Source organism: Arvicanthis niloticus, chromosome 1 (genome assembly GCF_011762505.2).
Source record: "Arvicanthis niloticus isolate mArvNil1 chromosome 1, mArvNil1.pat.X, whole genome shotgun sequence".
NCBI classification, from domain to species: domain Eukaryota; kingdom Metazoa; phylum Chordata; class Mammalia; order Rodentia; family Muridae; genus Arvicanthis; species Arvicanthis niloticus.
Window position 1 is genome coordinate 18,741,068 of NC_047658.1, and position 14,186 is coordinate 18,755,253.

A 14,186-nucleotide genomic window follows, 5' to 3' on the forward strand; every position below is an offset into this window, starting at 1 on the left:
GTGTGCGCCTGTAAAATTGACCCTCCTGCCTTGGCCACCGTTGTCATACATTATCAGTGCACCGGGAAACCTGGATCTTTTCTGTGCTCGTAATTTGCAGCTTCGTGTATAATTTTAAAAAGGTTCTGTGTCAACCACACAATCTTTGAAAGATTTGGAAAGGTCTTTTGGCCAGTAAAGCGGATGTTCACCTGCAGCCACTAGAGGGCAGAATGCTACTGCCATTGAAAGGCTGAACATGGGCTTTGAATTTCAATGCTTGGGGCGGGGGTGGTGTGTGTGTGTGTGTGTGTGTGTGTGTGTGTGTGTGTGTGTGTGTAAACAGGCTGGGGCCACACAGACTGGAGGACCTGTGTTCAGATCCCTGTGATGGTCAGAGACTGAGGATTTGCTGACCAGCCACACCATCCCTTTCCAGGTTCAGTGAGAGACCTCCTCTCGCTAAGTAATGTAGACAATAGTTGAAGACACCCAGCATTGGCCTCTGGCCTCTGCAAAGGATCACACACAAAATACAGATGTTACCTAAATACCTAAAGTAACCAAAAAGAAAAAAAATCAGGGAAAATTTAGGAGCCAATATTCAGAAAATGCAAATCAACTGGGGAGAGTTTCTGGTGTGCTGCTCTTAGCCTGGGACATAGTCAGGCCTTGACTACCAAATGCCAGTGGAAAGCCAAGGCAGGCCTGGTGGTACACACCTCTCATCTGCCAGCATACAAGGAAGGGAGAGGGAAGAGAGCTATATCCCAACTATACTATAAAGTTGGATACCCCAGCTATATTTATTGAAGTCCAGCTGAACCCAGTTGAACCATATCTGCTACTTGGTAGTTCAATCCAAGAAGCCCAGCAAAGAGTCAGGCATGGTGGTGCACACCTTTAATCCCAGCACTCAAAAGGCAGAGGAAGGTGAATCTCTGAGTTCAAGGCCAGCTTGGTCTACAGATCCAGTTCCAGGACAGTTATGGTTACACAGAGAAACTCCATCTCAGGGGTGGGGAAAAGACCCCACAAGGTCTCCAAGCCTTGACTAAAGTGTAGCAGAAAGAACAGGGTAGAGTTTGGTTCCATCCTGTCAGTTAGTAGCTTAGAAAGATGTAATATAGGAGCTGGAAAGGTGGCTCGCCCTGTAGTAAGAGCCCTGGCTGCTCTTCTAGGAGACCCAGGTTTCATTCCCAGCACCCACCATCTGCAACTCCAGTTCCAGGGGATCCCACACCAGCTTCTGGCCTCCAAGGATGCTGCACACATGAGGTGCATAGACATATATGTAGGCCAGACACACGTACACATAAGTAATTCTTTTTAACTTAAAATTTTCTCCTGAAGGATAAAACAGACTCCAGAGCTACTACTGTCAGCCTAAGAAAGTTAAGACAAGAAGGAAACCCCTAGACCCCCAAAATCCACATTATGGGGAGAAAACACAACAAATCGTCTGACCTGCAAATAAAAATATTTTAATAAGAATAAACAAGATGTACTGCGCCGGGCAGTGGTGGCGCACGCCTTTAATCCCAGCACTTGGGAGGCAGAGGCAGGTGGATTTCTGAGTTTGAGGCCAGCCTGGTCTACAGAGTGAGTTCCAGGACAGCCAGGGCTATACAGAGAAACCCTGTCTCGGAAAAAAAAAAAAAAACAACAACAACAACAAAACAAGATAAATTGCTTTGGGACACACCTGAGTAATTTCACAAGCTGAACCCCCGCAGGGAAGCTGGAAGCAGCAACCCCTGATAAGAGCCTGTGATTTCCCAGCCTGTAGTGCCAGCGCTGGCCAGCAGAGGGCGGGCACGCAGCCATCCAATGCCTTGCTAAGTAAAGTCTGGGCCAAATCGGATGAGATTTCCACCCGCACTTGGGGACTTTGAAGTCTCTTGTTTCGGGCTGTATGTCAAAATTCTTGCGATGCCACCACTTTTTCGGTAAATGAGCACTGTAGATGTTTTAAAGTCTGGAATCTTTAAGGAAGGCACTGGCCAGGCATGGACCTCATTAAAAATTCTGGGGTCTAACTGGGCATGGTGGTGCACGACTTTAATTCCTGCACTCAGGAGGCAGATGGATATCTGAGTTCGAGGCCAGCCTGGTGTACAAAATGACTTCCACGACAGGCAGGGCTTCACAGAGAAACCCTGTCTCAAAAAACAAAAAATATAAAAACATTTTTTTAAAAAAAAAGTCTGGCCGGGGGTGGTGGCGCACGCCTTTAATCCCAGCACTTGGGAGGCAGAGGCAGGCGGATTTCTGAGTTCGAGGCCAGCCTGGTCTACAGAGTGAGTTCCAGGACAGCCAGGGCTACACGGAGAAACCCTGTTTCGAAAAGAAAACGAATTTAATCCCAGCACTTGGGAGGCAGAGGCAGGCAGAATTCTGAGTTCAAGGCCAGCCTGGTCTACCGAGTGAGTTCCAGGACAGCCAGGGCTACACGGAGAAACCCTGTCTTGAAAAAAAAAACCAAAAAAAAAAACAAAAAAAAAAAAAGTCTGGGTTCAATCTCCCAGGTAACCAGGCTTAGCAGTAAATACCTTTACCCATGTGGTGGGTCACTTGGGGAGAAAGATCTTTTATTTATTTGGGAAGAGTTTTTTATTTGCTTGTTTGCTTATTATATACATCGGTGTGTTGTCTGAATCTCAATCTCTCTCTCTCTCTCTCTCTCTCTCTCTCTCTCTCTCTCTCTCTCTCTCTCTCTCTGTGTGTGTGTGTGTGTGTGTGTGTGTGTGTGATCCCCTGGAAATAAAGTTGCATAGATGGTTATGAGCTGCCATGTGGGTGCTAAATTCTTTGGAAGAACAGCCAATGCCCTGAAACTCTCCAGCTCTAGAAAAAAAAAAAAAAAGAATCTTTTTTTTAAATTTTAGATTTATTATGTATACAGTGTTCTGCCTACATGTACACCTACGTGCCAGAAGAGGGCGCCAGATTGTGAGCCACCATGTCGTTGCTGGGAATTGAACTCAGGACTCTCTGGAAGAGGAGCTAATCCCTTTGCCATCTCTCCAGCCCCAGGCAGAAAGACTTAACTGAGAAAAAGGCCTTCCCATAGCATCGGCATGTAAGCAAGTCTGTGGAGCTTTTTCATGAATGACGATTGATGTAGGAGGGGTCAGTCCGATGTGGGCGGGGCTACCCCGAGGAGGTGGTTCTGGGTGATAGAAGAAAGCAGACTGAGCAAGGCATGGGGAAAGAGCTAGTCAGCAATGATCCTCCATAGCCTCTGCATCAGCTCCTGCCCTGACTTCCCGAAAGGACGAGCAGTGATCTGAAATAACCCTTTTCCCCTCAAGTTTCTTTTCCTCACAGTGTTTGATCATGTAGCAGAAACCCCCAAGACACCTGCTGAGCTATGTAGCCAGACCCCACCCCAGGGCTTATTTATTTTGTGTGAGTGTGTAAACATGTATGAGCCTCTGGGAGGCCAGAAAACTCATCAGATTGCTCTGGGATGGAGTCACAGGCACTTGTGAACTGCCTGGCATGGGTGCTGGGGTCCTAACACTAGGATCCATCTCTGCAGGACACACATGCATACACCCACATTTGCACACGTGCACACAGACGCGCACCCTTTTTGTTTGTTTGTTTTTCAAGACATGGTTTCTCTGTGTGACAGTTCTGGCTGTCCTAGAACTGGCTTTGTAGACCAGGCTGGCCTCAAATTTATAGAGGTCTGTCTGCCTCTGTCTCCCAAGTGCTAGGACTAAAGGTGTGTACCACCGCCTGGCTTTTTTATTTTATTTTTGCACTCCTTCCAATTTTAAATTAAATGTAGCTACATTATTTTCCCTTTTCCTCTCTCCAACCTTTTATTTTTTTTTTGAGACAGGGTTTCTTTGTGTAGCCCTGGCTGTCCTGGAACTCACTCTGTAGACCAGGCTGGCCTCGAACTCAGAAATCCGCCTGCCTCTGCCTCCCAAGTGCTGGGATTAAAGGCGTCTTTTTATTTAAAACAAAACAAAACAAAACAAAACAAAAACCAGCCTAGGCATGAACTCCCAGAAGTCCTCCTGTCCTAGTGCTGCCCCGAGTGCTGGTGTCACAGTATGTATCACTGCGTAGCTCAATGCGGCTGACACACCGGCTCTCTCCTCCCTCATTCCTGGCTCCATTTTCAGAACCTGCACCACAGGGTGTTTTACTGAGAGCCGTGGTTGTTTCTCTTGCTGTGGTTGTGTGCTTTCCCCACCACCCTGCAGCGCTGACAGGGCGGTATTTCCTGCCCGACTTTCCTGCTTGGGGGGGGGGTGCGCCAGGCTGCTGGCTTTATTCTCAGTCTCTGGGAACGCCCTCAAACTTCCACTGACACCCATCTTCTGCACCCAGATGCCCTAGAGCAGTGCTTCTCAACCTTCCTAGTGCTGTGACCGTTTAATACAGCCCCTCCTGTTGTGACAGACCCCCACCAACCATAAGACCATTTTCGTTACTATTTCATAACTAATTTTGCTATTACGAATCGTAATGTAAATATCTGATATGCAGGATAGCTGATGTGCCATCCTGTGAAAGGGACATGACTCCACAGGGGTTGAGACACACAGATCGAGGACCTATGCCTTCCTGCAGCCCGGCCCTCAGCACTCAGCTCCCAGCATGCTCCTCCACCTCCTCACAGCATCCTCCACCCCACCCACAGAGAGACAGACACAGCAGGGGACCCCAGCTACAGCTTTTATTGCTCCTAGGCAGGACAGGTTAGCTTGTGGTGTTGAAGTTCAGATTGGGTGGGGTTCAGTCAGGGTGTGGCCCCTGGGTCTGTGCTGGGGGATGGTATCAGTGGGTGTCATTTATCTTTGAGTGCCTGAGTGTCCTGGGCAGGTTGGGGGCCCCAGGGTTTGTGACAGGGGTCTCAGGGAGAGAAGGTGACTGAGGTCCCAAGAACCAGGAACATCGGAGCTGAGTCTGTGTCCTGGAGGGAGGGGCTGGCTGCAGGGGCCCCTCAGTTGCCCCCATATGTGGTCATGGGGTCAGAAGTCTGAGCAGACCTGGGACTCAGAGCTCATCATGGTGTCTTGTCAGATCCTCACCGTAGTTAGTGGCCTGGCTGCCCACAAACATGTTCCAGTTGCTCAGGATCTCAGCTTTGCTCAGCCGGCCATCCTGTGGCAAAGGGGTCAGCAGGAGGCAGGGCCCACGTGGGACACGCCCTACTTAGGATTTCTCTGAACCCCTCCTCTGCCTTGCTGCTCTCCTCTAGGCCTGTCCCCATCTCTGTCTCTGGGTCTCTTTCTGTTTCTTTCTCTGTTCCCAGACCCACCTGAGTGCAGGCTAGCCCAGGCTCACCTTGTCTGTGTCACTCTCATGCAGCAGGTGGTTGGCCTCCACCAGGGGCTGGTCCTGGGACGGAGGTAGCACCCAGTAACCGACTTCACTGCCATCCAGCCGCCCATCCTTGTTCAGATCCCGGAAGTCTCGGAACTGCTGCCGCTCTGTCTGCACCCAGGCAGGTTCTTCCTCCCCAGGCTCCTCAGAATACAGGTCCGCTGAAGGAGATGTGGGGGGTGGGGGGAGATGAGGCCTGGGAGGCCTAAGTCCTGCATCCCAAGAGTCATCTTCCCTGAGGCCTACCCTATGCCCACACACCTCCCCACTCTTCCCTCTCCATTCCATCTGTGCGCACCCACACACAGGCCGCCAGACCCTTTGGTCATCCTTTCTACATCTTCTGTCAAATTTGTTTCAGGGATAAAACATGTTATTTAAAAAGATTTATAAAGATAACCTGGGGCGGGGGGGGGGGGGAGAACAAAGCACTCATTTCTTACAAATGTTATAAACACATGGTGTTTAAGCAAAAATATCCTCCCTGCAGATTGGGTGCATAGAATATTTTATATATAAACCTTTCAAAGTCAAGCTAAAGACACAGCTCAGTTGGTAGAGCCCCTGTTTAACATCAAACCCTGGGTTCTGTCCAGTACTGGGTAAGCAGGGCATGGCTGTGGTGTCCTGGACGCCAGCTCTGTGGAGGTGGAGGCATGAGGATCAGGAATTGAAAGTGTTTATCACGTCATAGCATGTTCAAGGCCAGCCTGAGTTATAGGAGACCTAACACACAATAATAATAATAATAATAATAATAATAATAATAATAATAATAATAATTTTTTTAAGCCAGCAAAACCAGATTTTATCCTCCATGAGTTAAACAGCCAAGGCCGAGCACAGGGCTGGCTGTCCAGGCTAAAACACTTCAAATGGCCCCAAACAGGACAACTGGAGACGCAGTTTGTTATGGAAACAAGACTGGTACAACCAACAAAGCTGTTGTGGACCCCAGGCTATCCCCAAAAGGGCCTCTCTCCCTGGTGCTTTCTGCAGTAGGCTCCCATTGAATGCTTCCCGGCCTAGACATGCAGTAGACTCTGTACACAGTGGGGGCTTGATTTATGCAGCTTGAAGGATGAGGACCACGCTCTCCTTGGTGCCAGGAGATGGCAGGCCTCAGGTGGGAACGGGCCTTGCTCACCGATGTACTCTTCCACTTGTACGTAGCCATCTTTGTTCTTGTCAAGGTCCTCCAGGGTCTCCTGGGGAGAGGCATCGGGGTGAAGGGTCAGTGCACCTACAACTGAGCAATGTCCACGGGGAAGAGGGATTTGAATGTGACCAGGGGGTGTACATGTGCCCAGTGGGGGGCACCAGAAACCCCCATGTCCAACCCTGCCCAGCTTTGTCTGGTTTTATGAGATAGGCTCTCATTGTGTAGCCCTGGCAGGTAGCTCAAGGCTGGCTTTGAACTCACAGACCTGCCTGTCTCAGCCTCCTGGGTGCTGGGATTAAAGGCCTGTTCCACCATGACTAGGTCATGGATGATGTATTTTTAAAGATTTTTTTTTTTTAATTTATATGTATGGATGTTTTGCCTGCATGCCTGTGTACCATGTACATCCAGTCCCTCCAAGGCCAGTAAGGCCATCAGACCCTGCAGAACTGGAGTTATACTGGAGCTGAGAAAAGAACCCAGGCTTCTGCAAGAACAGCAAGTGCTCTTAACCATTACATCATGTCTCTGGCACATGGACCATTATTTGGCACATACACCAACATGTCTACTCTTCATGTTATCTGTCTTAATTTAAAAAAATGGTTTCTGGCTGGGCAGGGGTGGTGCATGCCTTTAGTTCCAGCACCAGCAAAGGTAGAGGCAGGCGGATCTCTGTGAGTTCAAGACCAGCCTGGTCTACAAAGTGAGTTCCAGGACAGCTGGGGCTATATAGAGAAACCCTGCCTCAAAAACCCAGATAGATAGATGATAGATAGATAGATAGATAGATAGATAGATAGACAGATAGAAAGAAGATAGAGAGATAGGTAGACTCCACTTCCTCAAGTTCAAGAGCTCAATAGTCACTTAGGACTAGCAGTGGACCCTAACGGGCAAAGCAAATATGCAAGATCCCTGTAGCTGCCACACAGGCATGGAGACTTGCATTACTAAAACCTGCATAACATGGACCCGGTGGCACACACTTATAATCCCAGAGCTGGGAGGCAGAGACAGGAGGATGTGTGTGTGTGGGGGGGGGGGGAATAGCTGGTCAGCCAGCCTAATCTAATCAGCAAGCCCCACATCTTGGTCAATATCCAGCTTCAAGAAACAAATAACAACAAAGCGTGGAGCCATGGCTCAGATGGTAAGAAGCACATGTGGTCTCACAGAGGGCCTGGGTTCAGGTCCCAGCACCCAGTGGGCAGCTCACAACCATCTGAAACTCCAGGCACGGGTGGTCCAGCGCCCTCTTGTGGCCTTTACAGTACCTGCATGACCACAGTCTTTTCAGTAAGTAGGTTCCATATCTAGTATCTGAGATATGATTAAACCACAGCATGTTATATGTGCATTTCAAATAAACTGTGTTCTCCTGGAGTCTGGCCACAATTGGTGTTCACCTGAGGCTTTTCTTAGAATATGGTTGTCTGGAGACAGGCTGGGGACTGGACACCTAACGGAAGCACAGGAAGGTCTGACAAAGAGGCACCAGGCACTGGATGGGGAGTAGACACGGAAAAAAATGCTCTCCCACATCTATGCTGGTGGCCGGAATCCTTGTGAAGGATGCTGGGACCCAGGACAGGCTTGGGAAACATGTTCTCTGCAATGTTACTCACTGCCACCACGATGTCCCGCATGTGAGGGAACTCCTCAGGATGCAGAAAGGCTGTCAGCTCTTCCCGAGTAGCCATGGAGTCTCCATCTTGGTCGGCTACCCGGAATCGCCGCTCATCACGAGCCAGCATCTTCTTGTAGGTCTCAGCATCTTCCACATCATGAAATTCCTCCCCTGGGGAAGAACAGATATGGGTGAGATTCATGGTCACAGAGGCAAGGACTGGGGTCTTAGGAAACGGAAGGACCCAGCTAGCAGAAGGACTGCCAGTGTGTAATCATAACACGTGTCAGTAACAAGATGGGTATGTAGGCAGGTCTGTCATTCACGATACTTAAAAAGACTGAAGTAAAGGAATCGAAAGTTCAAGGTCAGCCTGGGTAACTAAGCAAGACTACCAGCCTAGCAGCAAGCCCCTTGCCTAGGATGCCCCAGCGAGGGGCCGGGGTGTGGCTCAGCCTTTCCTAGCAAGTGTGAGGCCCCAGGCTCATCCCTAGAGATGTAAAATAAAAATTTTGATGTGTAATATACTCAGTTTCTTGTATCTGGCCATAACACAATCAATGACATCATAAACTAACTCCTCGGCCCAGTTTTCAGGTCCTCAGTCTACAGTCTTTTGGTTTTTTTTTTTAAGATGGGGTTTCCCAGCTGGGCAGTGGTGGCGCACGCCTTTGATCCCAGCACTTGGGAGGCAGAGGCAGGCGGATTTCTGAGTTTGAAGCCAGCCTGGTCTACAGAGTGAGTTCCAGGACAGCCAGGGTTACACAGAGAAACCCTGTCTCGAAAAACCAAAAACCAAAAAAAAAAAAAAAGATGGGGTTTCACTATGCAGCCCAAGCTGACATAGAACTCACTGGTAGCCTGTTAGTTCACAGAGACCCGCCTGCCTCTCCCTCCAAGTGCTGGGATTAAAGGGGAGCTGCACTATTCCCACTCCTCAGCCCCCTTTCTGTCCTGTCACCTATAATGCTTCATTTGATTCTCACACCAAGACACCAAGCCTTTTCCATTTGTTCTCTTTTCTGAATGTAAAATGACTTAGACTCTAAGTGGACACTGGCCTGGTTAGCCGTAAGTTCTTTCCTGATACAGTAAGTGATTGGCTCTGACTTCCTGTCAGAGGGCAGGGAAGGGCTTTTCGCCAGAGGAGGAACAGCGTATGCAAAGTGCAGAGTATTGAGGAACTGAGGAGATTGTGGACTCCACAGAAGACACTTTTGGGGGCAGAAACCCTACCAGCACAACACTGAAGATGGGAAAGGCTAATGAGGTAGCTGTCTGTCTCCAAGGGTCGCTGGAGGGTGGATAGAGTCACCTGTGCTATGCCTATCCTTGAACTCTGGGCTATCCTCCTGCCTCCATCTCCCAAGTGCTGAGACTGTAGGCAAAACTGAACAAGACTGCTAACCAGGTGTGCTGGCTAAGTTTATGTCAACTTGACACAGGTCAGAGTCATCTGAGAGGAGGGAACCCCAACTGAGAAACCGCTTCCATAAGACTGGGCTATAGACAACACTATGGAGCAGCGGGTCAACCTTCCTAAGGCTCTGACCCTCTAATACAGCTCCTCATGTTCTGGTGGTCCTCATAAAATTACTTTGTTGCTACTTCACAACTATAATTTTGTTACTGTTAGGAATCGGATACACAGGATATCTGATTTGTGACCCCCCAAAGGGTTGAGAACCAGTGCTATAGCGAATTCTTCAGTGACGGACCACAGAGGTGTAAGCACAGTGTATCATCATAGCAAGAGTAACCCTAGGTAAGACTCTAGGGCTGCTTAGGCATGTAGGGATACCATCTAAAAAACAAACAACAAACAAACAAGAAAAAAGCAGAGATCAGGGGCCTGGATAACAGGGTTAAGCGTTAAGTGTTCCTGCCAGGGATGTGAAGTCTCCAGTCAACTTGTCACATAGGTTGGATTTCAGAAGGAAGAGCAAGTGACATTTGAAATGGAGGGGAGGTATTAGCGATAAGATCCTAAAAGCGAGGTCAAAGGGCGAAGGCGAGGTGGGCATACCGGGCTCATAATGACCATAGGTGGCATTGCGTAATTCCTCCCAACCCACGCGCCCGTCGCGGTCCGTGTCGTAGGTGTGCCAGGCTGCGCTCACCGAGTCACGTATGTGCCGCTGCTGTGTGTGCGCGATCCACGCGCGGAGCTCAGCTAAGGACACCCAGCCGTCGCTGTCCCCAGCAAGGTCCATGCGGTCTACGATCCGCCTGCGAGGGGAATGGATGTCAGTCTCTGGCCCTGCCCCATGAGGCCCCGCTCCTAGAGTAAAGATGCAGTCAATCTCAATCCTGACCCCGCCCACCTAGGCCCCTCCCTATCTTACAGTCACCCTTGTACCTACTTAAGACAAAAATGGGGACTTAAGTGATGGCTTAGTGGTTTAGAACCCTGGCTACTCGTGTAGGGACCTGGGTTTGATCCCCAGGAGCCCCACAAGACAGATCACAAGCATCTGTAACTCTGGTGGCAGGGATCCATTACCTACTTTAGCCTCTGTGGGCACAAGACATGTTAATGGTTAATGTACACACATGAAAAATACCCACACTCATATAAATCTTTTTTTTTGTTTGTTTGTTTGTTTTTTGAGACAGGGTTTCTCTGTGTAGTTCTGGCTGTCCTGGAACTCACTCTGTAGACCAGGCTGGCCTCGAACTCAGAAATCCTCCTGCCTCTGCCTCCCAGGTGCTGGGATTAAAGCTGTGCGCCACCACCGCCCAGCATATAAATCTTATTTAATTAAAAAAAATAAAAAAGAGCAGAGCATGGTTGTGCAGGCCTTTAACCCCAGCACTTGGGAGGTAGAGGCAGGCAGATCTCTGTGAGTTCAAGGCCAACCTAGTCTCCAAACCAGCAAGGGCTATTTAGACAAACTGTCTCAAAAAAAAAAAAAAAAAAAAGAAAAAAAGAAAAATAAAGAGGCTGGAGAAACGGCTCTGTGGTTAGGAGTGTGAGTTGCTCCTTTAGAGGACACAGGTTCAATCCCAGCACCCACATGGAAGCTCACAACTGTCTGTAACTCCGGTTCTAGGGGATCCAGAGCAGCAGGCATGCGTGTGGTGCACATACGTGTGCAAGCAGGCAATACATCCATATACTAAAGTTAGCAATTACTTATTAATAAAGATGGATAAATAAGGAAGAAAAATGTCACCCAAGGTCTGCAAGCAACCTGGGGCGGGACTTCAAATGAACCCAGGAGAGGAACTGGTTTTTGTTTGGTAGTATTTAGCGGATTATTGGGGGTTGTTTGTTTGTTTAAGAGATGGAGTTTCATGTATTCCTGGTTAGCCTGAAACTCCCTTTGTAGACCAGACTGGTCCTGAACTCACCGAGATCTGCCTGCCTCTGCCTTCCAAGTCCTGGGATTAAAACTGTGAGCCGGCAAAGGACCAGGAGGAGCATTCCCATTGATAGGGTTCACCCACCCTAGGTCTTTGCCCACCCTGACTCCGCCCCTTGCCACGCCCCTCAGAGACACTGCAGTACAGGCTTGAAAAGGCCTTAGAGATGCTAGGTGAGGGCTGGAGAGATGGCTCAGTGGTTAAGATTACCAGAGGTCCTGAGTTCAATTCCCAGCAACCACATGGTGGCTCACAACCATCTGTAATGGGATCTGATGTCCTCTTCTGGTGTGTCTGAAGACAGCTATAGTGTACTCATACATATAAAATAAATAAATCTTTGCTGGGCAGCAGTGGAGCACTTGGGAGGCAGAGGCAGGCAGATTTCTAAGTTCAAGTCCAGCCTGGTCTATAGAGTGAGTTCCAGGACAGCCAGGGCTACACAGAGAAACCCTGTCTCGAAAAAAAGAAAGAAAAAACAGAGATTCTGAACTGAGCGAGCGGCACCTATTAATCTTGGCACCAGGCCCTCCTAAAAGCCCTCCATTTACCCAGCCTGTCCCCTGCAGGCATCCTAGAGATTTGGATTAGCACCTGGCACAAACCAAGGCCCCACCCTCTACTCTAGCCTCAACCTCTAAGCACAGACCCTATCTGGACTGACCTGAAGTGTGAACAAGGAGCCAGGCCCCCAATCAGAGAGTGCCACTGTCTTTATTAACCTTGAGGCTCCACCTCTCGCCATCTCAGGGCTCGCCCCTGTTGCAAGCTCAGTCTGTGGAGTCCAGCTCTGCCCACTTCCCTAGATGGGCAGATCAATTTTGGGCTTCTCCTTCTCCAGCTCTGCTATTTGCCCAGTTTAAAATTAGAAATGCCACCACATTAAAGAGGCTTACCTTTAATCCCAGCACTTGGGAGGCAGAGGCAGGCGGATTTCTGAATTCTGGACCTGTCTGGTCTACAAAGTGAATTCCAGACCAGCTAGTACCACAAATGAAATTCTATCTCAAACCTCCTACTTATAAAAATAGTCAAGCATATATGCGCAGGTGGCCTTCGTGTCCCGGGCCCATGCTGACTGTGTCTGTCACCTAGACACAGAGCAATTCTGTCCAGCAGGCGTCATTCATCCCAGTTCAACCTGATCTCTGAGCTTGGCATCTTCCTTAAATCCCATGCCTTCAGTCTTTACTGAGAGCCGGTGACCCACGTCCCCCACAGCCTCAGGTTTAACCCTGCCTTCTCCCAGGAGGTGAATACCACAGTTCTGTCCAGTTTCCTGCCTCTAGTCTTTTCAGAGAGCTCATTTCTCCTCACCTCCCTCTTCTGCCCACCCCACCCCCCATCCTCCTACCCAAGTCGGGCCTGGCTTTCCTCTGGGCTGAGTTGGTCAAATTCCTTGGCCACGTCTCGTCCCAGGAACGCCTCATGGTCGTACTGGAAATTCCCGTGGGCGTCATCGTGGGGGGCCTCGCTCAGGGGGGTTCCTTGATGCACCCTACCCTGGCTATGAGGTCCTGCATCAGGGGATGGCTTCCCGAGGGCCCAGTGCCTCAGCAGTAAGAGAAGCAACAGAAGCGACCATCGCCACATCATCAGTTCCTGCGGGAGAGGCGAGGACCAGAGGTCGGGGTAAGATTGGGAAAAAAATCTGAACCAGAGATAACGTGGAAGAACTTTGAAGGGGGCGGTGGGGAAGGCTGTCTAAGGCAGGGTCGATATAAGCGCAGGCTGCAAAAAGTTTGGGGCTCAAGAAAAGTCGGCAGAAAGAACAGACAATTTGAAGGTTAAACCATCTCTGGGGGTGGAATCCGAGCCTCGGACGAATCTCAGAGCAAAAGGAGTATTTCAGTTAGAGACGTGGCACACAATCCACACACAAAGTTCAGGGCATGGTGGTGGCCGAAAGCATCATGCAGGCTCCTCTGTGTGGTCCCCAGCCTGGACCGCGACCCTCACCCTGACGCCCCCTCCATAGCTAGCTCTCCACCCTTCCACCCACCCCACCCTCACCCCACCACATCTCTGTTACCCGGCCTGGGTTCGCTCCCCACGCTGAGCTCTGCTTTCTCGAGCAAAGATGCCCAACCTGGACGAGTTCCAGTTAAGCTCCGCCACTGCCGACAGCCTCAGCCCTCTGACCAATGACTGAATAGGAGAGCCTCAGGGGCGGAGCCAATGAGCCGAATAGTGCCCGGACCCCCTTGCCACGTCCACAAGGCCCTGCTCCAGCCGGGAAGGCGTGGTGGGCGATAAGGCTGATGTTGAACTACATCTCCCAGCAGACATAGGGGCCGACTGCACGACCACCTACAGAGTCTCTGGCCCCAGAGGATTAAGGGAAATGGTTTTTTTGTTTGTTTTTTAAAATTCTTTCCACTTCTCAGAAAAGAGGAGGTCGGGTTTGGTGGCTCATGCTACCAACACTTGGGAGGCAGAAACAGGTGGATCTCTATGAGTCTGCGGCCAGCCAGGATTACGTAGAGAGACCCTGTCTTAAAAACAAAAACAAACAAACAACAACAAAAAACAAAAAAAAAAAAAAAAAAAAAAAAAAAACGGAGGTGGGGTACGGGCTGGGCAGATGGCTCAGCAGTTAGGAGCACTGACTGCTTTTCCAGAGGTCCTGAGTTCAAATCCCCACAACCACATGATGGCTCATAAACATCTGTAATGAGATCTGATGCCTTCTTCTGGTGT

General features: G+C 49.6%; 1 protein-coding gene across 1 annotated transcript; it reads right to left on the reverse strand.

The window, feature by feature from the left end:
* Positions 1 to 4,661: 4,661 nt before the first annotated feature.
* Positions 4,662 to 13,971, reverse strand: Rcn3 (reticulocalbin 3). Its single transcript, XM_034488753.2, has 7 exons — positions 13,519 to 13,971; positions 12,841 to 13,088; positions 10,147 to 10,349; positions 8,119 to 8,291; positions 6,476 to 6,536; positions 5,290 to 5,489; positions 4,662 to 5,106 (listed from the first exon to the last, which is right to left on the reverse strand). The coding sequence occupies exons 2-7, from the start codon at positions 13,080 to 13,082 to the stop codon at positions 4,999 to 5,001; spliced, it is 987 nt and encodes a 328-aa protein (XP_034344644.1). The 5' UTR covers positions 13,083 to 13,088; positions 13,519 to 13,971; the 3' UTR covers positions 4,662 to 4,998.
* Positions 13,972 to 14,186: the final 215 nt, after the last annotated feature.